General features: G+C 32.6%; 1 protein-coding gene and 1 long non-coding RNA gene across 2 annotated transcripts in view; one reads left to right on the top strand and one right to left on the bottom strand.

Moving 5' to 3' along the window:
• The window catches only part of LOC148626678 (general transcription factor IIF subunit 2-like), a 38,392-nt gene extending 14,574 nt beyond the window's left edge, over positions 1 to 23,818 (top strand). The window contains exons 7-8 of the mRNA XM_088570857.1: positions 772 to 915; positions 23,233 to 23,818. Coding sequence (XP_088426983.1) covers positions 772 to 915; positions 23,233 to 23,349 — 261 coding nt within the window. The 3' untranslated portion in view covers positions 23,350 to 23,818. The remainder of the gene's footprint in view (positions 1 to 771; positions 916 to 23,232) is intronic.
• Positions 772 to 26,140, bottom strand: LOC148626677 (uncharacterized). Its single transcript, XR_015920137.1, has 3 exons — positions 25,991 to 26,140; positions 7,565 to 7,862; positions 772 to 1,408 (listed from the first exon to the last, which is right to left on the bottom strand). It is a non-coding gene; the product is annotated as an uncharacterized LOC148626677 (long non-coding RNA).
• Positions 26,141 to 26,294: the final 154 nt, after the last annotated feature.

The following is a 26,294-nucleotide window of genomic DNA, read 5'->3' as shown; positions in this document are numbered from 1 at the left end:
CCATCAAACTGGGGGTTATTTCATTCCATATTTCACCAATTATCGGCAAAAATTTACTGAAGCGTCAGCAGTGGGATGATTCAAATACGTCAAAATCCCAAACATGGCCTTAACATGAACACATGATACAGAGATGGTTGACACACACAATGAACCTAATAAAATAGATAACACATAAAAACTGAAGATAAGGAAAACAAAAGGTTACATAAAAAACCAGGAGTATCATCAGGTCCTCCGGAAGGGTAAGCATGTCTGCTCCAACTGTCTTATTCTTACATATCATGTAAACTGACACTTATGATGTCTGACTTGATTTCAAGAAGAGACTCAAAAAATTGTTATCCTAAAATAAGAAGAAAAAAAAAGCAGAAAAAGAGCATGGTTGATGTATAGTACCAGTTGCAGTGGATTAAATACAGAAATCTTGATTGTTAATGGTACTGTTAAGTTTATGAAGGGTTATAATCAAATTTCCAAACTGATAAACTCTTGGTAATTTTTTGCGGGATATTGATTTCAGGATATTTTAGCTGTCCGTCTAAAATGCCAAAATAAATTCTGCAAAATATGAACTTAGTGCACCACTTATCATCTGCCAAAATTAGAAACATCCTTTTTCCTATATCGTTTGCTTCAAGACTGTCAAATGATATACCTGCCAAAATAACCCTCATCTTATTGTTTGTTCACACATATTAAATTTCACTGAAAACTTTTCAGAAGATTATGGATCTAAATTTTTAAAGATTTTTTTATATTTATTGACAGATTGAGCATAACCAGAAACAGAAAAATGAAGGAAAGCGATTAAGAGCTGATAAAGAAGTTGTTTTGGAAAGATTATTTTCTGCTTTTGAAAAACATCAGTACTACAATGTGAAAGATTTAGTCAGAGTCACCAACCAGCCTATTGTAAGTTTCATTCTCATTTGTATATTTACATACTGTTATACCACAAGGAGCCTATAGATTTTACTGCCTTGTCTGTTCATCCATTTATCAATCCATCCATCCATTTCAGCATGAAAGTTGCTGCCTTATCTGTTCATCCATCTATCAATCCATCCATCCATTTCAGTATGAAAGTTGCTGTCACGTCTACATCCATTTATCCATTCATCCATTTCAGCAGCGAAGTTGCTGGTTGCTGTCTTTTCTGTTCATCCATCCAACCATTGATGTTCCATGGTTGCATCATATTATTATATAGTAAACAATTTTCAGCTTTTAGGAAATAATTACTATATTGTATTAGAAGATTTGAGATATTATTGACATGTCATTGGAGTCAGTAAGCAGTATTTTGTTACCTTCAGATTAAGACTGTACCAATAAATCTTGAGATACGCATTTCCTCCATTCTTATGCAGCTCCCTTGTCTCTATGAGGTTGCCTCATTATATATCTATAAAATATTTAAAAAGAGGACCTGTCTCACCATATATTTCTTTCTGTGAACAGTGTAAAAAAAAACCTCATCATAGTTTTAGAGTAATAAAAATTAAAAAGACATGACTCATTCCTTCATTTTATTCATAAAATATAGCCTAAGGAACCCCCCTCTCCCCCCCTAAAAAATAAAAATAAAAAGGCTTTTAATGGCTTTATTTTATTATTTATTAGAAACTCTTTAACTAAATAGAGCAAATTATCTCCCCCTTGACCATATGTAATTGATAAAGAAATCAATTTTTTTATGATCATCACAAAAGTGTGGTTCTACATTAAGTAGTTTGTATTACATGCAATGTGTTAATTTTTATATGCTTTGAAAATTTTAAGGCTCAGATTATTTGGGTTTGAAAAGATTAAAATTTAGTAATTTACTGTGGAAAATTGATGTACATATTTTTAAAAGATGCTTAGTTAAATTGAAAGTAAAAGTATGAACAGAAGTCGCGTTTGATATAACATGTACATACATGTATTTTCATAAAATTTACATCATAGACTTCTGACAACACTACAACAGTAACTTCTTCAAAAATCCAAGCCCATGTTTCAATAGAAATGCTGTTTAGTGAAAATTGATTCGTGTATCTAGTAATGTTAAGCCAGGTATTGAATTTAATAAATTACTAAATGTTTAATATTTTGCCGTCTTTTCTGTCCCATTTACTTTCATTGATCATTTTTAAATGTGAATCATTATAATTCTAGAACATTAGACTGAAGTAATGAAGGAAGGTTGAAAAATGTCTCGGATTTGTGTTCAAGTGGAGATAATTCTTAAGGCCCTGTCTTCATGCTCTACTACACAATGGTGTTCCTAAAAAAATACTTACAATCCGGATAACCCAAAAACATTGTAACTGTACCAACAGGGGTTTCAGACTTTTAATATGGTTACAGGAAAATAAGAAAAGAATAATAAAAATTTTAAGGGAAGAAAGAAGATGGTCTGATTTATATGTGAAAACTAATATCCAGGGTAAATTTTATGAATTAAAGTTTGTTCATTCTTTGTTATGTTTTTTTCATGTGTAATTAATTTTCACTGCATTTGTTTGATACTTTATGAATTAGGGATGAGAATTGTACATATTTGAATTGCCAGCTTCATGGTTAACAGTGATTTTATTACTTTCAATTTGAAGACTTTCATTATTTTGAAACCTTAGCATGTGTCTTTTGTTATATTCATTGGATCTACATGTTTGTTGTAGTTTTAGAGGAATCGTTTTTTTTTACTTAGTGTTTATGTTGCTGGCTAATATTGCTGCCCTTAATTTGTCTGCTTCCTTTCTTTAGGCTAGCTAGAATATGGAAATCTTTCAAGGGAATGATTTGAAATTGTGTAGGACAGCTTAGACATGATGGTAATACCTTGATTTTTAAAGAGGACCAGGGCAGACATTTTTATTCTAGCTCAATCTTCTTGTTGGCCCAGTTCACAGCCATTCTTTTTTAAATATTCTTTCAAAGTCTTGCACAATTTTGAGAAAATTAAGTTTTCCTGAATACCTTTTATGTACATTATTGCCCCCAAAGGAAATTACATGTTATTCGAGCATTTTTGTAAAAGTGGTTGCTGTACAATGAAATTTTTTCATGTCATGTAGGAGTTGCCAATCAACCCTTTCCGTTACTTAAGACAAGTGCTTTTCTTTTGTACTGTAACTATCAAAAATCTATATTTGGGATCTATTGTTCATAAAGTTAGAAAAATCCATAGTGTTATGCCATTTTGCCAAATTGATTAATGCCAGTATAGGTAGTGTAGCAATAGATTTTAGGTTAACTCCTCCAAGCATTGACTTGTAACAGTCAAACCTGCCTTAACATTCTCCTGTTACTATATTCAGCAATAGAAGATAATGATTTAAATATCCAGATGTAGTGCCTTCTTTGTAAAATTAACCTGTGTATAAAAACCACCTGCCTTATTTGACAAGGATTTTGCTCTTCCTTGGAAGGTGACTTAAGACAGGTTTCACTGTACATTAAGTACTATAAATATTATGACTAGGAAGTCTGGAGTCCTGAATACATGTATGTGGTAAAATTTGGATGTTTCACAGAAGCCTTAAATACAGGTTAACCAAAGAATCAGGCAGAAGAGGATATGTCCATATTTTTGTCAGCTTTCTCATCAGTGTAAATGCTTACTGTATTTGATAACTAAGAATAAATAATGACAGAGGGGGGAAGTTGAGAAAATAATGAACAGATTATGCTGTTGTCTCTTGTGAAAAAAATTGTTAAAATATTTATTAAAGTACATGTAAATAAACAGTTAAACTGCATCCATTACTTTCCCAGCTTTACATGTAGATACAACTCTTTTTGCTATTGTACTTCTGAAGGATTTAAGTATAAAATTAAAAAGTTGACCAAATGATTTCTGTTGTTGACTGATTTCTTCATTTGCATGGTTCTTATGTATTTCTGTACTTCAGAATGTATAATCAGGTTTTCAGTGATAAGTAAGTTCCAAAGAAATAATAAATTATATTTGGAATGGTCGTTAATAGTTATACTTCAGTTCCTTGGTAGCTATAAATCCTGTTTGTAATTGTCACTAGTATTTGTATCTATATTCAGTTATGCAATACCATTACTGGAGTTGTTTGAAATCAAAGACTTGATATACTTTTGATTTGTAAGTGAAAATTGACAATTGGGAAAGGACAGTATCACAATAGTATTTTCTACAATGATGTCATCCCATATGACCTGTATTACGTTTACATATTTTTGTGAATTGAGAAAAATCCCATTTATTGATTCTGGTTACAAACAGATTGATGAATAGTGCTACCATAAGCTTGAAATTGTGGATTCAGTACCACCTTATCTATAATGTTTTTTTTCTTTTTGAAGATCTTTAAAAATGCATATAATACCTTATGAAGCATCAATTTAACTTGATGTAATTCCATCATTCAGAATTTATTTATTCTATGTTGTTACCTATGCTAATTCTAAGTATTTTCTCTCATAGCAAATTCATTCTTAAAGCCTTTAAATTTGATAAAATATAAAGAGTCTAAACTCCCCTTTTTTATATACTGGATGTTAACTAAATCAGTTTACAATTTAGGTAGATTAAAAATTGAAATTCTAGGGTCACTGTTTATTTACTCTAAACAGAAATTGAAGATTCCAAGTAAGCACTCCTTGAAACTTTATGGTTTAAGAAATGACAATTGATTTGATAACTCTTCATGTTACATTATAATATCTTTATCTCATATGGCAATATTTTTAGACCTGGCACTGTTCCTGATGAGATTCTCATTATTTTGATAAAATCTACCCATTGTCCAAAAAACCAATGAATGACTAACATAAAAACAGTCAAACCTGTATTAGTAACCACCTGTATTCAGCCATAACCTGTCTTAATAAACCATGATTAAAATATCCTTATGTAGTGCATTCTATGTAATATTAACCTGTGTTTAAAGATCATCTGTCTAAAGTGACCATTTTTTTTGCTTTCCTTTGTAAAGTCATTTAATGCAGGTTTGACTGTATCACACTTAATCTGTACTTTGTGATTCATACAATATTTAATGCTTTAAACACAATCAATTGTACCTGTTGAGGTAATTTTGCTCTCATAAAGTACAGAATTATGCAATGTCCTGCACCTTGAACGTTCGATCTTTTTAGACAAATTGTATGTAAGAATTTACAAAAATATGTAATTACAAGTTTTTAATCAATTAAAACTGAATAAATTTTGTGGAAGTACAAGGTTTTAGGAAAGAAATTCTTAATTTGTTTTACATGTTGACATTTACATAGTAATTATGTGTGTCTGTCAGATATAATACAATTTAAAGATCAGGAAGTGGAGAGACATTGTTCTATGTTATAAACAACAGTTTACTTCAATTTTAAACAAATGTATTTATCTATTATCTGCCTATTACATAGCATTCTTTTCAAACTCCAAAGTTATTTACAAGAAAAATGAGCTTTATTCATGAATTTAAGAAGACAGCAAAAAGATAAGGTCTGACAAACCGAAATATGGATTATGGCTGAAAAACATTTATGAAATGTTCAATTATTGTATGAACTTCCTTTTCCAAGATTTAACTATTCCAAACATATTAATTTTCGCAGATTCCGTCAAGGGAACATATTCGTGGGTATTAATTTTTGCTGTTTCAAAAAAATGATTAGCGTTATATAGTGTTAAAAATCAATTTAGCGTGTACTATTTTTCGCAGTTTTCTGTCCACCATGGAAATAACGAAAATGAATACACCACAAAAATTAGTACATTTACAGTAACCAATTCAAGGAATACCCTGGAGATGGGAGAATCTACATCATGAAATATTTTATCCACATGTAATAAGAAGTCAGTCTTCACAACTAACTTTCCTGTTCACAGGCCCGAAATACATTTTTCAGAAATTTTTATATAGTGACTCTTGGCCTGTAATAGTTAATTTTACAGACCCACTTTCATTTTGACAAGCCTTGTGCCTCAGACTACTGCTTAACAATGAAGACGGTAATGTAAAAAGACAAATTGCGAAACACATATATGATATCTAAATTGTAAAAACCTGTTGTCATCATTGATGAAAAGTGATACATGTACCATCTCTATCAACCACATGGATAAGAAGTTAAAGTCTGTAAATGTATTAACTCTTCTTGCATGACTCTTACATTAAGTGATATATAGTGTGATTAACATCCATTAGGTGTCTAGCCATAAGCAGAATTGAATGGTGAAAGTATTTTATTGAGATAGATATTTGGTTGATTCGTCTATGTATTGAGAGGGTGTTATTGAGATAATTAAGTGATCATTGTAAGAAGTTAAAAAAGGTACACATCATTAGTTTAGGAAGGACAGACAATTAGGAATTATATGCTATTAGTACATAGAGATTTTACAGGGACCCATTCATTGGTAATGCTGAAAATTTTGCCTGGCCCAAAACTCAATAAAGAATTTTATTCATATGATCTGTGAAAATTTTTTAGTCTGTTGTGCTCTAGTACAGGTGAACCAGTGAATGATTCACCACAGATTATTCGGTGATGGGGGGAGGTTATAGTGTACATATTGGCTTATTTCGTGATGGGGGGAGGTTATAGTGTACATACTGGCTTATTTGGTGATGGGGGGAGGTTATAGTGTATATTTTGGCTGATTCGGTGATGGGGGGAGGTTATAGTGTATATATTGGCTTATTCGGAGATGGGGGGAGGTAATAGTGTACATATTGGCTTATTTGGAGATGGGGGAGGTTATAGTGTACATATTGGCTTATTTGGTGATGGGGGGAGGTTATAGTGTACATACTGGCTTATTTGGAGATGGGGGGAGGTTATAGTGTACATACTGGCTTATTTGGTGATGGGGGGAGGTTATAGTGTATATTTTGGCTGATTCGGTGATGGGGGGAGGTTATAGTGTATATATTGTCTTATTCAGAGATGGGGGGAGGTTATAGTGTACATATTGGCTTATTTGGAGATGGGGGAGGTTATAGTGTACATATTGGCTTATTTGGAGATGGGGGAGGTTATAGTGTACATATTGGCTTATTTGGTGATGGGGGGAGGTTATAGTGTACATATTGGCTTATTTGGTGATGGGGGGAGGTTATAGTGTACATATTGGCTTATTTGGTGATGGGGGGAGGTTATAGTGTACATATTAGCTTATTTGGTGATGGGGGGAGGTTATAGTGTACATACTGGCTTATTTGGTGATGGGGGGAGGTTATAGTGTACATACTGGCTTATTTGGTGATGGGGGGAGGTTATAGTGTACATATTGGCTTATTTGGTGATGGGGGGAGTTTATAGTGTACATATTGGCTTATTTGGTGATGGGGGGAGGTTATAGTGTATATTTTGGCTGATTCGGTGATGGGGGGAGGTTATAGTGTACACATTGGCTGGGTCTTTATATTCAGTTATTTTTACCAAATGTTAGCAAGGTATAAAATAGGAATACAATGGGTACCAGTACTTATAACATGGATTATTTTATATCCCTTGAAAACAAGGTTTGAAAGGTATTATAGAATCTTGTAATCACAACTCCTCATAAACTGCCCAAGAAATAAGTACAACATACCTAGAACATGGATTGTTATTTATTCTTACATCACAAAAAGACTGTTTGCATCTGAATCACCTAACAAAATTTAAATACAAATAAACATATTAGAATGATCTACAAAGATTTGTCCTTTGTTATGAATCATGTCAACTGTATCTTTTAGTATGAACACTTGATTCAGGTAATCTGTCCAATGGTTGATAAGGTGTACAATTGTCATTTTGTTTATGATGACAGTAGGTTTGGTAGCCTCTCCACTCCATCTGTCCATCCATTGTGCTTTATAAGGGTACCTTCTATGTGTAATCTATAACTGAAAAGGTATTTGAACCAATAGTATATTATATTATTCTAATTTTGCTCTGTGTTTACATACATATTGAAGATCTGCACCTTCTATTATTGAGCAATTTAAGGAATTTTTTTCCAACATTTTTAGCTTGTTGGACTTTTTTTCAGTAGTACATTTGTATATGCTATCATTAGGACATTACATATGGAAATTTGTAACCTACACTGTGGTTTTTTTACACATTCCCTGATTGTTTTTATACATGTACATATTGAAGACACTGACAAATATATGACAGTGACTCAGATCCTTACGTGTATTGGTTTTGTAGTTATTTATCTTGGAGACCTCAAAAGTTTTACTTCAATCAACTTATCCCTTAGCTAACAAACTATAATTTCTGCTGACTTATCTTTTCCTTGAGTTCTACTTAAAGATTTATCTTATACCTAACAAACTCATGGCACAAAATACTACATGTACATGTATTACATTTCTGTTTATAGATACCTACAAAATGTACATGTACTCTGACCTCTGTTCACATTTAGAAAAAATATGTTTTTATGCATCGTCATTTACATGTCAAAATATATCTACTGAGCAGTGACCTCATGTATCTGTTTACAGGAATAATCAATTTATCTTATCACCTATCTGTCATCAAGAACATGGATTTTGTGATTCAATATGCCAATATCATCTATTCTCTATCAAAGTGCTTACAAGTACTTCATGGTATTAATGATGTTGTATAAACTAGTAATGAATATTAGCTAATGATAGATCATAGCGTGACTGTTAGGTGATATTCCAGCAATCCCTGACCGTTTGATGACTTTAACACTATTACTTGTGGTCATGCATGTCTGAGGTTACTGTTTTATGCTGTAAACATACTAATTTTCGCAATATTTGCAGTGGAAAGAAAGCCCCAAAATATAGTACCTCCAAATGGATTTTAACACCATATAGCACTAATAATTTTTTTGAAACCACGAAAATTGATACCTGTGAATATGTTCATTTGACAGTATTTTTCATGAAAATCAGCAAACGCAAAAATTAATACCTTTACAGAACTTGTCTTATCTTATTATTTAATGGACATCTTTGAAATTATACAACTAGGTGCCATAACACCAAAAGAGGACTTGGATTGATTTTAGGGGTTATGACTTGAATAGCTTTAGAGTGAGGGGCCAGAAACCAGCATTTTCTTCATGCCCAAACACAAACTTGAGTAAATGTGAGTGGGTCTGTTTTAATTGTACTTCAACATACCACAAATGCAATGATTTTTGAGATGGTGACTGGTATCATTTATGAATTAAAGGCAAAAAGGGGCCACTTTATTTTTTGTTAAATTCTTAATAGCTCTTTGTAAAAAGTCTATTTGCATTCAAAATTCAAAGCTGTTTCGAGCTTGAATGATTTGACCATACTTGCCACAATGTTAATGGTTCAACCTTTGGAGTTCCTATCAAGCAGACCCCACTGCAAAAAAAATTATTTTCTAATGTCTTGAAGGTAATTTCTGTCAACATGAATGAAATCTTGCAGATACTCAAGCTTTTACTAAACTCTTAGATTACTACAGGTTTAAATCAATATAGCATTATCCCATCCATGTGTCCTGAAACCAGACAAATTAAGATGTTCCAGACAAAACATTCCCCAAGGTTGAACTCTAGGGGTCAGATAAGGTCAAATTTATTACAGTTGATTGATTAATTTTGTTTTTAATGCCCATTGGCAACTATTTCAGATATTTTTACATACATTTAAAGACAGAGTTTTAGCAATTGTCAGAACTTTGCATTTCACTAGTTTTTGAGTAAAATTGTTTAAATGAAATAGTTACTGATACTTTTGAGAACAGCATTGGTAACACAAATCACATGCACTCCACAGTACCAGTTCCTGGAGGGGATTCAGGGGTTGGAACATTTATCCCCTTTCTGTTGGAAAGTTTTATCAATTTAGTATAAATTTCATTCATAAATTAACAAAAGTTAGCCTGGAATGACTTTTAGAAAATCCCAACTTTTTTAAAGAAAAAAAATTCTTGATCCCCTCCCCCTTTGCATCATGTTTCATTCCATAATGTTCTAATATCATTATCGATGACCATATATCTTCATTCATTAAGAATGGTAAATTATTCATCAGCATATATTTACAGTTCTACAAATGTCTTGAAATAATGTCACTATACAAATATAGAAATGCTAAGTCACACAGCAATCACACCATGTGTACAGTGAATGAAATTGAATTATTCAATATTAGAATCACTCATAAACAAAGTCAATATTAATTGTTATGTATGGTTAAATAAGGTTTTCAGAAATGTCTTATCAAGGAGAATGAGTCATGATTTTCATTATTTAATTGATTAATGAATCATATTTGTATCATTCTGGTGGGATCATCTGGAGTTGATTAAAACAGTAAAATCTGTCCAATCCAAACCATGAATAAACCAAAAACCTGTCTAAACCAGACACTTTTAAAATTCACTTTATCTTTATTGAAAGGTATTTTTAAGCTTGGTAAACTGGAGACCTGTCTAAAGTTAACCAATTTCAAGTATAAAGAAGGTTCAGTTAAGATGGTTTTCACTATAAAATAAGATAGATACACCAGAGGTCAAGGTTAAGTTTTGTGTTCAGTAACATGGATAATTTTGTATTCTTTAAGTATTTAAAAGGCATTGATTTGTCAATTCATTGAAGTATGTATTGTATTGTATAAGAATAAACAATAGATGGTACTAAATTTACAAAAGATTGAACAATCCTTAAACATGTCTCTTTGAAAACCAGTTTTTTGTCATTCCTGACTGGTAAAATTGCTTACAAACTGAAATATTGAGAAAAAAAGGCCTCTCAAAATGTCCAGTGCATAGTATTCCTTACCAACAGAATTATTTTCTCAGTCTGTTAGAAACTTCAACTCTCTGACAATTTAATGTCAGTAACGTTTGGGAAGCCTGCTTGAAAGTTAAATTTCAAAATGTCTCAAAAAGGCTTGAAATTTTAAAGATGAATAGCAGTTATTTCTTTAGAAATTTTACATTGCTGGTAGAGAGAATTTTTTTTTAAATTGGCAAATTCAGAATTTGGGAGGGGGGTTTGGTTCAGGAGTTTTAGTAGAAATGGGCCCTGGCTCCCTCCCCCTTGGATCCACCTATTTGTAATTCTTGATTACATGTATTTAAATATTTTCTTTTGATTGGTCCATTTCTCATAGACCGTTGTTTCAACTGTACTTAGCTTCTTATTTGTACATCTTTTCAGAAATCCTTCCAATGTCACAATAAATTTTGACCAATTAAGAGATAAAAATAAATTATAAACACAGGAAACTGTTTTCTTCCAACCAGTACAAAGTGTGGAACAACAAATTATTCAAAAACTATTAAAATTATCCCCAATATTAAAGTGTTCTACATTAATTAGAAATCCATATTATTCACTAGTTAGATGTGCACCTTCGTCAAAAACAAAGTTTGTAAGCTGAAGTGGGGAGTCTATGTACAACAAAAGCCAATTATATTATCATTCTTGACAAAATATTAAGTTATCAAAAGCATACTGAAAAGTCACCCCTAAATGGTAAAACCCCTTAATTTTACACAAAAATATATATGGAAAGATACTATGAGACACCATTCTAATAAAATCACAATTCAACAAAATGTAAATATCCAGTTATTATATTAAAAAGACCTGTCCTAAAGTTAGTTGAAATTTCAACAAATAAATAGACCTGAAACTGATGTTAGTGTCATAATCCCTTTAAATTGAGAGTTTTTCACAACAACATGCCTCTCCACATTGTAAGCTGGACTTTATCACAATATTTAATGTTTAAAACATTTCAAACAAGTTTTGTATACCTAGAAAGCTGAGTTAAGATAGGTCAGGTATGTATAATTATGAAGTCTCCATCTTAAAAGTCTTTGTTGTCAATGTCATCATTGATATATTAAATGTACAAGTCTTTGAAAAAGGAATGCAAGCTCCGAAAAAATGATAATGAATCACTGTTCAAACAACTGGTACTGCAACATATACACATCTCAGGTTTATATTTGTTATTTTTTTCTTTTTCCATGACAGTGTGGTCGTATGATTATGAAACATGGTGACCAGGTAGTCATATAATCATAAACATGGTGACTAAGTAGTCATATAATCATAAACATTGTGACTAAGTAGTCATATAATCATAAACAAAGTGACTCAGTAGTCATATAATCATAAACATGGTGACTCAGTAGTCATATAGTTTTGAATTTCGTTGTCAGCAAAGACAAATAATCAAAATACTTGGTGAAAGAGTAGTCACATAATCATGAAACTTGGAGTCGGCACAGAACACATTCATGAAACTTGGTGTTAGCATATTTAAATAATCATGAAACCTGGTGTCAGTATAGTCACATAATCATGAAGTTTGGTTGACAGCTCACATAAACAAATGATACTGGTTAGCCCAATATCATTTTGCAGCAAAATTTTAAGTTTAGTTGTAAGACTTGATAAAGGATTTTGGAAAAAGGGATACTTCTGTTACAGGTCAAGAGATCCCTTTTACTTTTCATTGTTTTACACCTAATGTGTCAGAGTACCTTAATGGGCCTTTATTGTCCCCTTTTGGCAAATGCCGAAGGGGACCTAGGTTTGCACTCTGTCCGTCCGTCCGTCAGTCTGTCAGTCACACTTGGTTTTCCGGATTTTTTTTGTAATGCCTCATCCAATTGATTTCATATTTGGTATATAGTCTTATCATGACAAGTTACAAGTAAGTTCGAATGACATTATGGTTGAATGATTTTTACAGACGTTATGGCCCTTGGACATAGAAAATTTCATGAAATTTTATTTTTTCCTGACTTTTTTTTGTAATGCCTCATCCAATTGATTTCATATTTTTTATATAGTCTTATCATGACAAGTTACAAGTTAAGTTCGAATGACCTTACGGTTGAATGATTTTTACAGAAGTTATGGCTCTTGGACATAGAAAATTTAATGAAATTTTATGTTTTCTGGACCTTTTTTTGTAATGCCTCATCCAATTGATTTCATATTTGGTATATAGTCTTATCATGACAAGTTACAAATTAAGTTCGAATGATGATAAGGTTGAATAATTTTTACAGAAGTTGTGTCCCTTGGACATAGAAAATTTCATAAAATTTTATGTTTTCTAGACCTTTTTTTGTAATGCCTCATCCAATTGATTTCATATTTGGTATATAGTCTTATCATGACAAGTTACAAATTGAGTTCGAATGATGATAAGGTTGAATGATTTTTACAGAAGTTGTGTCCCTTGGACATAGAAAATTTCATAAAATTTCTTTGTAATGCCTCATCCAATTGATTTCATATTTGTTAGCTAGTCTTATCATGACAAGTTACAAATTAAATTTAAATATTATTGCGGCAAAATGGTTTATATGGAACTTATGGCCCTTTGACAGAAAATTACATAAAATTTTATGTTTCATCATTTTGATGCAAATTGCTGCTGTCATTCTAGAGTTATTTGCCCTTTAATTCATAATAACGAAGTTTTTTTCAACTTTCCAGGTGATAGAAAGAGAATGTCTTTATGCAGCTTTCTGTAATGCAAAAATGTTATTATCTACTGTAAAATGAACCTCAGGTTTGATTTTGATGGAATTTGCTTTTGCTGTTCAAGAGTTATTTTCTCTTGATTGTTAAAAAATAACACCATCCATTGTTAGTTCACATATATAAAAAAAAATCTCATAAAGGCAATGAGTTCAAAGGCCGAAAGGGGACAATGCATTGCGTCAGTTTGTTAGTTTGTTTGTTGGGGTTTAACGTCCCCGAGCAGCAATATTTCAGCTATATTCAGACGATGAACATGAAATTTATGATAAAATGAACATGAAATGATGATGACATGAAAAAAGGATGGGACACGAGGATAATGGGGTCGAGAAAATTTTGATTGCCACTGGAAATAGGGAGAGGTGGGTAGGGCAATTTAGCCTCCTGTGGCAGAGCCCTATGGTTCCTACTCCGGGAGAATACCACAGTAGAGTTCTTTAATGTGCGAGGAACGTGGCATCTTTCCCAACACGGTGCACCACTATGGTTTGTGGTCAGGTTTTCCGTATTATAGCCTGACAACCCCAGCATGTAAGACGTCAGGGGTACCCCATTCCACCACCTGGGGCACACATCTCAGTTGCTCTGTGGGCAGAGCGCCCTAGCCCCAAGCTAGGGTTCTGAGCACTATTTAGTAACCTTTTACGACAAGCTTAGCGCTGCTGCAGGCCTATTCTTTCAACACCCGGACCTGCACGGGGGGTATTGCATCAGCAATACTGTCAGAATGCTTGTTGCAATATAAAAGAGAAGTGTATATTGTGTTTCTAAACATGGTATTTTCTTGTTTGGAATAAAAATAACTGGTTTTGAAACCTATCACTTTAATCAAGTCGTGCATGAATTTTAGAAAGCTTGATAATATAAATGCTAAGTGTTTTATCATCTTAACTACCACATTATAAGTAGATGTCTGTAAAATTGGGTTGTTATGTGACACAAGATATACATGTGGACTAAATCTTGAAGTATTTAGTTTAAGTATGATTTTTGCTAAAGTTTATTGTTTGAAGTGACCAATGAAGTTAGGGCATGATGTAGGCTTGAAGTCCATACATCTGTGCCTGGCAGCATGTAGGCTTGAAGTCAATACATCTGTGTCTGGCAGCGAGTAGGTTTGAAGTCCATACATCTGTGTTTGGCAGTGTGTAGGTTTGAAGTCCATACATCTGTGTCTGGCAGCGTGTAGGTTTGAAGTCCATACATCTGTGTCTGGCAGCGTGTAGGTTTGAAGTCCATACATCTGTGTCTGGCAGCGTGTAGGTTTGAAGTCCATACATCTGTGCATGGCAGCGTGTAGGTTTGAAGTCCATACATCTGTGTCTGGCAGCATGTAGGTTTGAAGTTTGTACATCTGTGTTTGGCAGTGTGTAGGTTTGAAGTCCATACATCTGTGTTTGGCAGCGTGTAGGTTTGAAGTCCATACATCTGTGCCTGGCAGCGTGTAGGTTTGAAGTCCATACATCTGTTTCTGGCAGCGTGTAGGTTTGAAGTCCATATATTTGTGCATGGCAGTGTGTAGGTTTGAAGTCCATACATCTGTGTCTGGCAGTGTGCAGGTTTGAAGTCCATACATCTGTGTCTGGCAGCGTGTAGGTTTAAAGTCCATACATCTGTGTCTGGCAGCATGTTGCGTCTAAGAATAATTGTTGCTTGTGAGTTTTTTTTCACAGTTGATGAATTATTTCCAACTTGAAATTGTTTTTATGAAACCCAGGCCTGCCTAAACTTAACTCTGAATACCCCAGTACCCCCACTAAACAAACTTTTTTCCCTTGAGCAAAAATAAACAAATGTTTCATCAATCTTTTTGTCATCTCACTACTGCATAGTACATTTCACATAGACCGCATGATTTATTATTTGTCATTATTTTAAAACAAACATTTTTTTTCTCTCCAGTGATAAGTAAATTTTTTTTTCACCTTTTCTTGAAACAAACTTTTTTTCCAAAAAAAATCCTTATTCTGTGACAGCTTAATGCAACTACAATCTGAGTCTTTGGTCTGCCTGTCCAGTGTATTTTATCATATATAAGTCAGCATTGAAAGAAAAGTACAATTCCCATGTTATGTGAGTTACGAGCATTTCTGACTGAAAATTAAGTCACCAAAAGTCACTTGAGTCCCACATCTTTTATATCCTTCCTTTTATAAGTATGTACTAACGGAATCTGAAGTATGTGTAGGTCAAAAGGTCAGGAAATAACATTACAAGGCAGGAAATGGTAGTACTCCAAGGAAGTAGAAAAATTTCCTTAAGATGACTGATTTTATCTTACTATGTCTTTCTTATTGCAAAAAAAATTGCATTGTTCTGTGACTCCAATTTCCAGATCTTATGCAAATAAGTCATGTGGATGGGTATTTTTAGGGGAATTTAAGAAAAAACAAATTGCCTCCTTAAAATGAAACTTTCACACTATACATGTACCAGCATAATTTCAAGAATTAAACTTAGTCATGAAATTTATATTGTTATTATCATTTTTAAAATATATGCAAGTGTCATTACAAAGACAGAGGATTCCTATTAATTACATAGCCTATTTGTCAGAAAAAAATATGCAATTAACAGAAATCATCATTTCAAGGGAAAATACCTCATATATTGTCAATGTTTAAATGGGACATATTCTTTTATCAAGTCTAATTAGATTCCTGCCATAGTGTCTCGTCAAAAGAAAGAGAAATTATCATTTTAAAAACAAAGTTTTTCTTTAGAAACTGAGGTATTTCACTAACATTGTATTGTTTTAACAATTTAGGTACATTTTTATGTTAATTTTGAAAAATATGCAAGTAAGAGGAATTTCTAATTTTTGGTCTCATGTTATGCAAATAAGAGGAATTTTTTACTTGGATAAGATGGGAAATCTTTTTTGTTCTTTGAGCTTCTATGCAATCAACAGGTATGCAGTTAGGTATAATCCACTGCAATAGAAAATAGGAAAGTTTTGAAATTTTATTACTAGTAAAATCACTATGGGGACAAATTCAAGCTGGAAGAATTTTTCTTCTCTAACATCCTAGGGATGTTAACATGGAAACATTCATTAGACTACATCAGACACCACTAACATACCATTTCTGTCCATATTTCATGCCATTTATCTTGTTAATTTCTCTGTTTATCTGTAGATCTTATCACAAATCTTCCTGGCCATGACTGATGAAATCTACATGTCTGGTTTAGTTCAAACAAATGTGTCCATGCTTATCATATGATGTATAATTTTTCTGACTCCAAACATCTGTTTCAATATCTGATTCAATAAATTTTGTGATGATTTTCAACTTGAAAAATTTGTCCATTTGGTAAGTACTCTTATTTCTGTAACTAGAAGTTACAAAGCAGGTACGTATGCCTGGTCCTAGCTTACAGATTTTGGTGAAGTCCAGGTTGCTGATTTTAGTTTTTGTATCCCACCACAAAAATTGGTAAGGTATTATGTGATATCCTGTGAAAAGTTGTCTGTCTGTCTGTGTATCCCTCCGTTTGCTGCCTGTCCCCCAATAGATCAATATTTTTTTTTAAACTTTGCACAGTTGTTAATTACCATCAAATACAGGTTAAGTACTGTTTTCAACAAAATCCAAAATGTTGTTTTTGAGTTTGGCCATTTTGAACATTTTGCCATCCACCTTTTTTAGTGGGATATCACTTCAACTAATGTTCCATTAATGCCCTATTTTTCTTTGTTTTGTTTTGCTTGCCAGTTTTTGGTAGTCTAGGTTCCTCTTTGTGTTGTTCTGATGAAGTCTTGGCTGCTTATTTTTGTTTTCATTGTGTTTTATGATGTTTATAATTCTTAGTATTTGGTGGAGTCCTGGTACTTTTTTGTCATTCTGTAAGTTTTATTTATACCTCCCACTTGCATAATTGGGTATAAAGTGATAGGAGTGTCCACCCTTCTGTTTTTTACTCTGTTTTTCTTATTCTATGTTTAATGATCTGCTAGATTTGAATTGACTCTTTCCAGTGGTTTTGAAGGGTACATCAACAGTCCTCTGTCAAACATGAAGTATAAATAAAGTGATAGAGTGACGACTGGTTTGATAATATTGTGTCTGAGTGGGTTGGCATGCCTTCCTGCGGGGTGTTGCTACTGTTAGCAAGCGCAAAAAAGATTCTGCTCAGAGTGTCAGTCTGGTACACAATAGAGTTTGTGTGATTGGTCAAATGTGTTAGCCCAGAAATTCCTGAAATACAGGGAAACCAATCTATTTAACCCTAAATAAATCAAAAAACCTGTCTAAACTAAACAGTGAATAAACCAAAAACCTGTCTAAACCAAACTGTGAATAAACCAAAAATATGTCTAAATCGAACTCTGAATAAACCAAAAACCTGTCTAAACTGAACAGTGAATAAACCAAAACCTGTCTAAACTAAACAGTGAATAAACCAAAAACCTGTCTAAACCAAACTATGAATAAACCAAAAACTTGTCTAAACCAACTGTGAATAAACCAAAACCTGTCTAAACTGAACAGTGTAAACCAAAAACCTGTCTAAACCAAATTGTGAATAAACCAAAAACTTTTCTAAACGGAACCGTGAATAAATCAAAAACCTGTTTAAACCAAACTTCGAATATACCAAAAACCTGTCTAAACTGAACTGTGAATAAACCAAAAACCTGTATAATTAATTATCATCTTAAGCCAGTATAGTACTTATTCAGAACAGTTTTATGATTTATGATCATGCCATGCAAGTACGAGCCAATCTTATTCCTAACCTGAGCATCAAGTGAACTAATGATCTCGACCAGCTATAATGGCATTAAATGATTGGAAAGCTCTTTTATTATGTTCATATTGTTTTTAACTTGACTAACATGAATGATGTTCCTTAGATATTATACCATAACCAAGTGCTCCTCATCTTAACCCAGTGTTGTGTTTATGTTTTTGCTTGTTTTATTGATTTAATCAGATCACTCAATCTTCCTTTTACTTTTGCTGATCCTGTAAATTGTGTTTTGTTTAGTTTGTGACATGCTTTTTATCATGTTCTTATTTTACCTTTGTTAATACTCACTTAAAACAATAATAGAAAGACAGACAATAAGGTAGGTAGGGTACGTAGGTAGGTAAACTATTTTTTTTTCTAATACATTTTACATGAGTTAATAGGAAAACAATCTAGGTGCTTGAGTCAAAATGGCCAAAACACATTTAGGGTAGGCACAAAAAATTACGGTAGGTAGGGTAGCAGGAAACAGTCATAATTTTTTTTGGCCTAAAACAGATATTTATAGTAGGAACATGTAGGTATTACATTAAAATTAAACCAGGATGCATTTTCTTGTATTTTTTCATAAGTCAGCTTTAATTCGCAGCAGTTTAAAAGCTCCTTTCTATCGTAGTTACTTATCCTAAGTCAGGAAGTTCATGTTGGGTGTCAGGTATGCCTTAGAAATTTACCTGGGAAGTAACTATAGTAACCACTTATTTGGTGAAATCAAATACATTTATTTTATTTTTTTTTTTAATGAATTGCTTTGATTTTGTTTAGTCACTCATCTGAAAACAGGAATACCTATTTGGTTATAAAAAGATGCAAGAGACATGGCTTAAATTTAATTAGTCAGTACATAATTTTATTTTGCTATATCACCCACCCCCCCTTCTCCCCCACTATAAAGTGGAAGGCACAAGATGTCTGTTAGTCTGTTCTTCCATTCCTCTGTCAGGACCTTTTTCGTTTCATCAGTTTTCTCTACAACTCCTTCTCAAATCACTTGATATTTTCACTGGAGCTTTGTAATATGCTGTGTTATGGGATTAGATTTCAGACATCAACTTCCTGTTGAACAGTTTTTTCGTTTTTTTTGGAACATATGGTTTTTAGAATGGGGTGTGGGGATACCTTTCAGTGCATTTTGCTCACAGTTTTTTAAATTTTATATTATGCTACTCAGCATTGCTTGTGTGATAGAAGTAGCACATATTAAATTTAGGTGAAAAGATCACAGGTCAAATATTAACTTAAATGAACTTGCCTGATTGAGGAAGAATTTCAAGAATCTGATTTTTTCCATCACAGATGCTGAGTTCAGATAACTTACAGGAGTTTCTTGATAAAATGTTCATTTGATAATTATTTTCAATATTGGAGATTTTGATAAGATGTGAAAATTTAAACTATAGAATCCTGCTAGTGCATTTTCTGGATACCAAAGTATTCTAGAAAGATAACAGCCAAAACGATAAAGAATTATTATAACGTTAGATGTAGTGGCAGTTTTCCCTTTTTAGAAAGACACCTTTTGCATTTTGTAAGCATCTGCAAATGTCTTTTGACAAATGTTTTGTCTGAAATCCCCAAAAAGTTTTTTATATGATTTTCTTTTAGTTTGAAAAGTATTTATTATGTTGTTGAAAAGAAGCATATTACTTAATTATTAATTCCTTTTTTTTTTGAAGTAAAATAATACTCCTTATTAGAGTTATTCCCCAGTTAAAGAGGTAGACCTGGGATAAGGGCTTAACTCTTGAAATCAAGTGATATGTTTGTATCATATTCAATTTCACCTAAGCCTTTCAAGCTTTTATTTGAAACAGAATGAATTCAATCCAAGATACTTTGATGCTTACATGAGATTGATATAAAGAGCCTGAATACAAATGTTACAATGATTTTAAAGAGTTGTGTCCCTTACCTTAGTTCTACCTCCTTAAGGCAAAATATTATGCTTTTCACAATTTTTTGCTAATATCTTGAAAGACCTAACAGATCGAAAGAATCTTTCATATCATGAAATGGTCATTATGAAAAGTCTCCATTGGTGTAAGTTGTAGGACAGCTCTTTTTTTAGAATTATTGTCAGTGATTATATCCTTATTTTACTTATATCAAGTTCCAATGACAATTCAGTTACAAGTTTCAAAGGAACATATTTATCAATCTCCTGTTTCCTTCAGTATCATACCTGTTAAGTTGAGCATGCAAGGGTGAATTATTCTTGAGAATTTTCTGTCTCACTTTATATGATACATTTGGACACAGGTACTTATATCTAAACCGAATGGTCCAAATACATGTAGGGTTTATTGATAACTCTCATCATGTTTCACTGAGTCATCTATTGATACAATATCACACCAATCATATCCAATTTCCTCCATTCAATAAAATCTACATACAAAACTATTCAGAATTGACAATGATGACCCTCATTATTTAACATCAAAGTCAGATTGCATAAATTATATGTTACCTGATCCTCCTAATAATAAGTTATAATATACGAATTAAACCTATAAATTAAGTCCGCTAGATAGTAATGGTAATATATGTAGGTGGTATTTATTGGAGTGAATAGAATGATATAGTTTCTTGTATGTCTTTATTTATACTCAGAGAACTTGAATTTACCTTTTCTCTAAGATCAATATAAAAAAAATATCCTTTATTCTCATCCCCTCCTGACCCAATTATTTTACCCTCCCTGAAGGAATTTATTTTGATTTTTTCCCCAGTTTCTTTCAAAGAATCAAGGGAAACAAGATTCTAGCGGAAATCAAAAGAATGTAATCCATGGAAAACAGACAACACAACAAAGAACATAAAATAGCTAAATAATTCAATCACCCCCCCCCCTAATTTGGAAAATAATGGATGATCATAAAGGAATTTTTGTTTATGATGGCCTTAGTTAAGTCTTCAGCGATTCTATCATTACCATTATTGAAAGTCAAAGATAGAAAGCCACATACCTTCATTAAGTCTTTACATTTATGGTAGATTGTTAACAATAAGTGTGGGTCATGTAAGATAGTGTTTGTTCTTCACTTTTTTAACTTAATTTACATGTATTATGGTTTTTAAAATTGGTTTGGTCTTTAGAACAAATAAAATAAAAAATGGGAATTGTCCAAACAGGAGGGCTACATTTGGCCTTCAACATGGAGCAGGCTAATTGAGAATAAATGGGCTTAAGTGCTTATTGCACTCAGGTCATATATGTGAGAGTGCTGAATTTAGATTGATTAATTGATTAGTGTTTATTTCCCAAGCAGCAATATTTCAGCTATATCCGGGCCATGAATATGAAATGGATGATAAAATGAACATAAATGAAAAATGGGATGGGACATAAGGATAATTGGGTTGACAAGTTTCAGTTTCCTGTGGAAATTGATATGAGATGGGTAGGATCGGGCAGTTTAGCCTCCTGAAGCGAAGCGGAGGCTCCTTCTCCAGTCAAGTACCATAGCAGGGGTCTTTAATGTGCGCACCACTATGATTTGTGGTCAGGTTCTACGTATTATGGCCTGATGACATGTAGCATGTAAAGGGTATCCTGTTCTACCACCTCAGGCATAAAACCCAGTTTTTGTGGCCTAAGTGGACTAGCCCCCAGCCAGGGTTCTGAGTGCTATTTAGTTGCCTTTTACAACAAGCTTTGCACTGCTGCAGGCTTATTCTTTTGACACCTGGACCCAAATCAGTCACATATTATAGACTAAAAAGATTTCAGTTTTAAGAATAGGAAAAAAAAGGAAATTATTAGTTACTTTTAAATTGGGAAGTATCAAGTTTAAATTTAAAATTTTATACAAAGTAAGTACTCTATTGCTCAAGTGATCTTAAACAAGTGTATCAGTTCTTAGCAGGAAGTTTTTCCAAATCCCTTTATAAAGTTACAATTGACCAACTTTCTGTAACTTTAATTCAACTTCCTGATGTACTCAAGTTCCTGTATAAACTGGTCATTGATATCATGTTTACGAAGTTATTTTGAGATATATTTTTTGCAACTTTTTTGTAGTAAGTTTTATATGGGTATCACTCTTTGTATGTGGGAGAATTCCTTAGGCCAATATAAAAATACCGGTATACTAGATTCTCATCCACTTCTGACCCAACTTTGTCACCTCCCTGAAAAATTTTATTTTGATCTTTCACAATTTAGTTCAATTTCTTAAAAATTGACAGCATTTTCCTCTTACTTAAAAAATGTTGGATGAGAATGTGGTAATTTTTTTTAATGATGCCTCATTTCTACCTTTAATTAAAGTGATTGATCTATTTTGTTCATTTGAAATCTAGAAAGTTTAAAAAAGAAATTGGTCTTGAAGAATAACACAATCCATTTCCTACCATTTAATATTTTTGGTGTTTTCAACAATTTTCATGGGAGAAACCAATTCTTGTTCAGCCATGTTTTGATTTTAAGTGTTCTCTACTCATGATGGTAAAATTTATATTTAAATGTGTATGACAAACTCAATTTTTTTTAATCAAATAATTCAAATTAAGCGCTTTACCACAGAAAGGGTCTATGTATACCTGTATACTCTACTGCGTCAATGGTTTCACATTTTCAACTTTAACTAATTTAACACATTTCATAAAATATGATTAGGAAATGCAAATCTTCTTAAGATATAAATGGTTGAAATTATTTCTCCTATTTAGATTTGTTGAGCTTGTCAAAATTTTAATTTTATCATAGAGAGCAGAAAAATGTTTTTACTTAAAACTCAGTTGAGAAAGAAACCATATCTCTTGTAAAAATTATAGAACTCTGAAAATATGAAATTTGGCAGGAAATCACTGCCCTGTAATTAAAATCCCTTTGTGTATTCAATTACTGGGAGAGAAATTTAGCCATATAAATATTTTTTCCATCCTACGATATAGGAAAATGCAATTCCATACAAACTGTTCTATATCTTGAGTTTTCAACATTTCTCTTCAATATTGTTCATATTTTTTTCCAGACATATTTAAAAGAGATTTTAAAAGAGATCTGTGTCTACAATATGAAAGCACCACACAGAAACATGTGGGAACTGAAGCCAGAATATAGACATTACAAACAAGATGAAGGAACTTGATATTGTGACAGAAAATAGCATGAACTTTTTGAGTGCTGTATGCAAGTCATATGACAAGACAGGGAAACTTGCTGTGATCTCAGGATAAGAAGTGTCACCAACTACATGTTACTTCAATCAGTATCTGAATACATGTACTTGAAATTTTATGGACATTAACATTTTATGTCAGTTTTTTTCTCATTTATGCAACAGGTTTTTCTGAGGCAGAATTATAAGAGAGTTTTTTTCAGATTTAGAGAAGTCTTAAGCCATATTTCACATGAAACATTCTTCATATCTAATGCTTGATTTCCTAATTAAATAGCAATGAGTATTTAAATAATTGCAAATCTCACAATGTGATTCTATTTTTTGATCAGTTGTGATAAGTGCTTGAGTTTATTCACTATACCCACTATTCTAATTTTGTTGTTATGGAAAAGTACCTATTTTTAAGTGGTTTTGAAAAATAAATGTAGTTTTCACATTTTGTATTTAGCTTCATTTCTTAGTTTGCTATCTACTTAATAACCTTCGTCATTTTATAAACAGGGGCAATTTAGGTCAGATTAAGAAGGCCCGCTATGAAATTGAAAAAGCATGGGTCGTAACAGTAGAGAAACAGAGAAAAAAGTGAGCAAATTAACTATGGGTGTAGGTGCCAATTTAACTTGTTACCAATGTGTGATTTGTCCACATACAGATGACTTGGTCTTGGTACAGAATTCACAAAATGTACTTGTGGTCATTCAAATTGTTACCGACTTGTTCTTTTATATTAAAGTGCTGAACAAACGAAGTTAGATATCTGACAGGGAACCAGAGCAGGATTTTGATATTGCCCACCAATATTGATCAAGATAAAGAAGGGCCATTTGGAATTATCTTGAAATAGATAATATAGAAAAGCATTCAACTCTTTCACAAACACAGCTATGTGTTGCATTGTATTACTACTTGTCAACTTTCCATTCCTATGTAAAAAACATTTTAGCTCTAATAGTAGTATAGAAATTGACATGAAGGACAGAAAAACAGTGCATGAAAGCATATCAAGCTTATGAAAATTTCTTAAACCTCATTTATATATCATTTTTATGTCCGGTAGCATAATGGTCTGCAAATCGTGCACATAAGGAAAAAAGCCTGAGCACTGTAGCAAAAAGTAAGTATCATGGATATTAATTAATATGTAGTGGTAAACAAATTTTCCTTTGTTTTAATCCTTCAAGGGAAATAGTGTTTTATGGATTCAAAGTAAAAAATACATTCCAAAAGCCTATAACTACTCTCTACGAAAGGGAAAATTGCTGTCGATTATGATCTATTTGGAAGGCCAACAACATTTTAGACAAGTTTTGCTGCATGAATTTTTTATTTTGGGTCCAGTTTTTTTTTCCAGTAGGGCTATATAATTACAAAACAATTCTGGATTTTCCAATAGGGTAGGTTAGTCTTGTCATGTGACTCTCTGGTTTCACAAGAATTGGTCCAAGTCTACCATTCAAATGCATGGAAATTAATCATTTACAGGCTGTTGGTTCAGAAATAAAAGCAAAAATCCTTTCTCATGTAAAAAAATGGTAAAAAATTATAAAATTTCATTATATATGATAAATATGTTAAGAAAGTCAATAAATAGATGATTTTTCATTGTAATGCAATGCTCCTGGTCACAGAAGTAAACAACAAAATGCAGATTGGTCTCAATATGTTCTACGTAGAAAATTCCAGGATGGAAAATGAAACTAGAACAAGACTTTCAAACCCTATTTGGAGTATAAAGTTTGTCTCAGGGGCATCTACTCAGGGATGGTGGGCTAACTTAACATGTAAAATGGTTCGAGTGTGCGGCTCCAAAAATTTTACCCATCACATTCATATATTCTGACATTCATATACATGAAATGCATTTATGAAACCCATTCATATATGGGCTAAAAACCACTAATTCCACTTCCCATAGGCTTCTATGCTAATTTCACAATATTCAATAGCTTCTCTGGACTTTACCTTAACTTTAACCTGCAGAGGACTATATATCAGCATGATTCTACATATGTCAGCTCACAATCCTCAGAATGGCATGTGGGGTTAGCAGACTTGCAGTGCAGTACTGGTCACCGGAAGTGAAGTGTCTATAAATAGCATGGGAAATCCCAGTGTTTTCACAAGATAGGGGTATATTTAGAAATCATTATGGAGATTAGGCTTCACATCACAAGAAGCAATATGCACCTATAAAATGTACTGAAATGTTTTTCCTTTCAGAAACTGTTTAAACCTTTTAAATGAGATGAGAACTTTTTTCACAGCACTATGAGGAACAGGGGTAATTTCTGTGTAGGACTTTTTTTGCGTACGTTCCAAATGCTCATTGGTTGAATTGGTGGTCTGTAACCTATATGCATGGCATTTATCAGTATCTACATTTCACAGCAGGATGCTGATCAGAACATATGACATTGTAACTTGAGACATCATTATCATGTCAGAGCTAATTGGATCCCTTCCTGCTTATCAGTCAAGTGTTAATCTTCATTTACTTTGATAATTTTAAGGATGATTTAATTGATGTCCAATCAATAACCATGTGTAGGTATATAGCATATTTGTAAATGTTAACCCCTATCACATATACTGCAACTAAAATGCCTACCCTTTTCATATGTCACAAATCATAAAAGTAGACCAACATGAGCCCCACATCTGTACCTACCCACTGAACTTAAGTTACCCCTTGAATTGTATTCAATTAGTGTTAGGAGCGGAAATTTTAACGTCGGTTTTGACTTAGTCACTTACAGTGGCCATGATAATTCACGCAATGTTATAAAAATGCGCAAAATAGGTCCATTGCTTTTAATTCTTTTACATGAAAAAATCTATACAGAGCTTTTTATATGCATTTGAAGTTTTTGCTTTACGTTTGTATTAGCTTAGCACCATTTTAAAGTAACAAG

Source organism: Perna viridis, chromosome 2 (assembly GCF_037379345.1).
Source record: "Perna viridis isolate PV_CMFRI_1.1 ecotype Kerala chromosome 2, ASM3737934v1, whole genome shotgun sequence".
Taxonomy (NCBI): Eukaryota; Metazoa; Mollusca; class Bivalvia; order Mytilida; family Mytilidae; genus Perna; species Perna viridis.
This window is presented reverse-complemented; position numbering and strand designations above follow the sequence as displayed.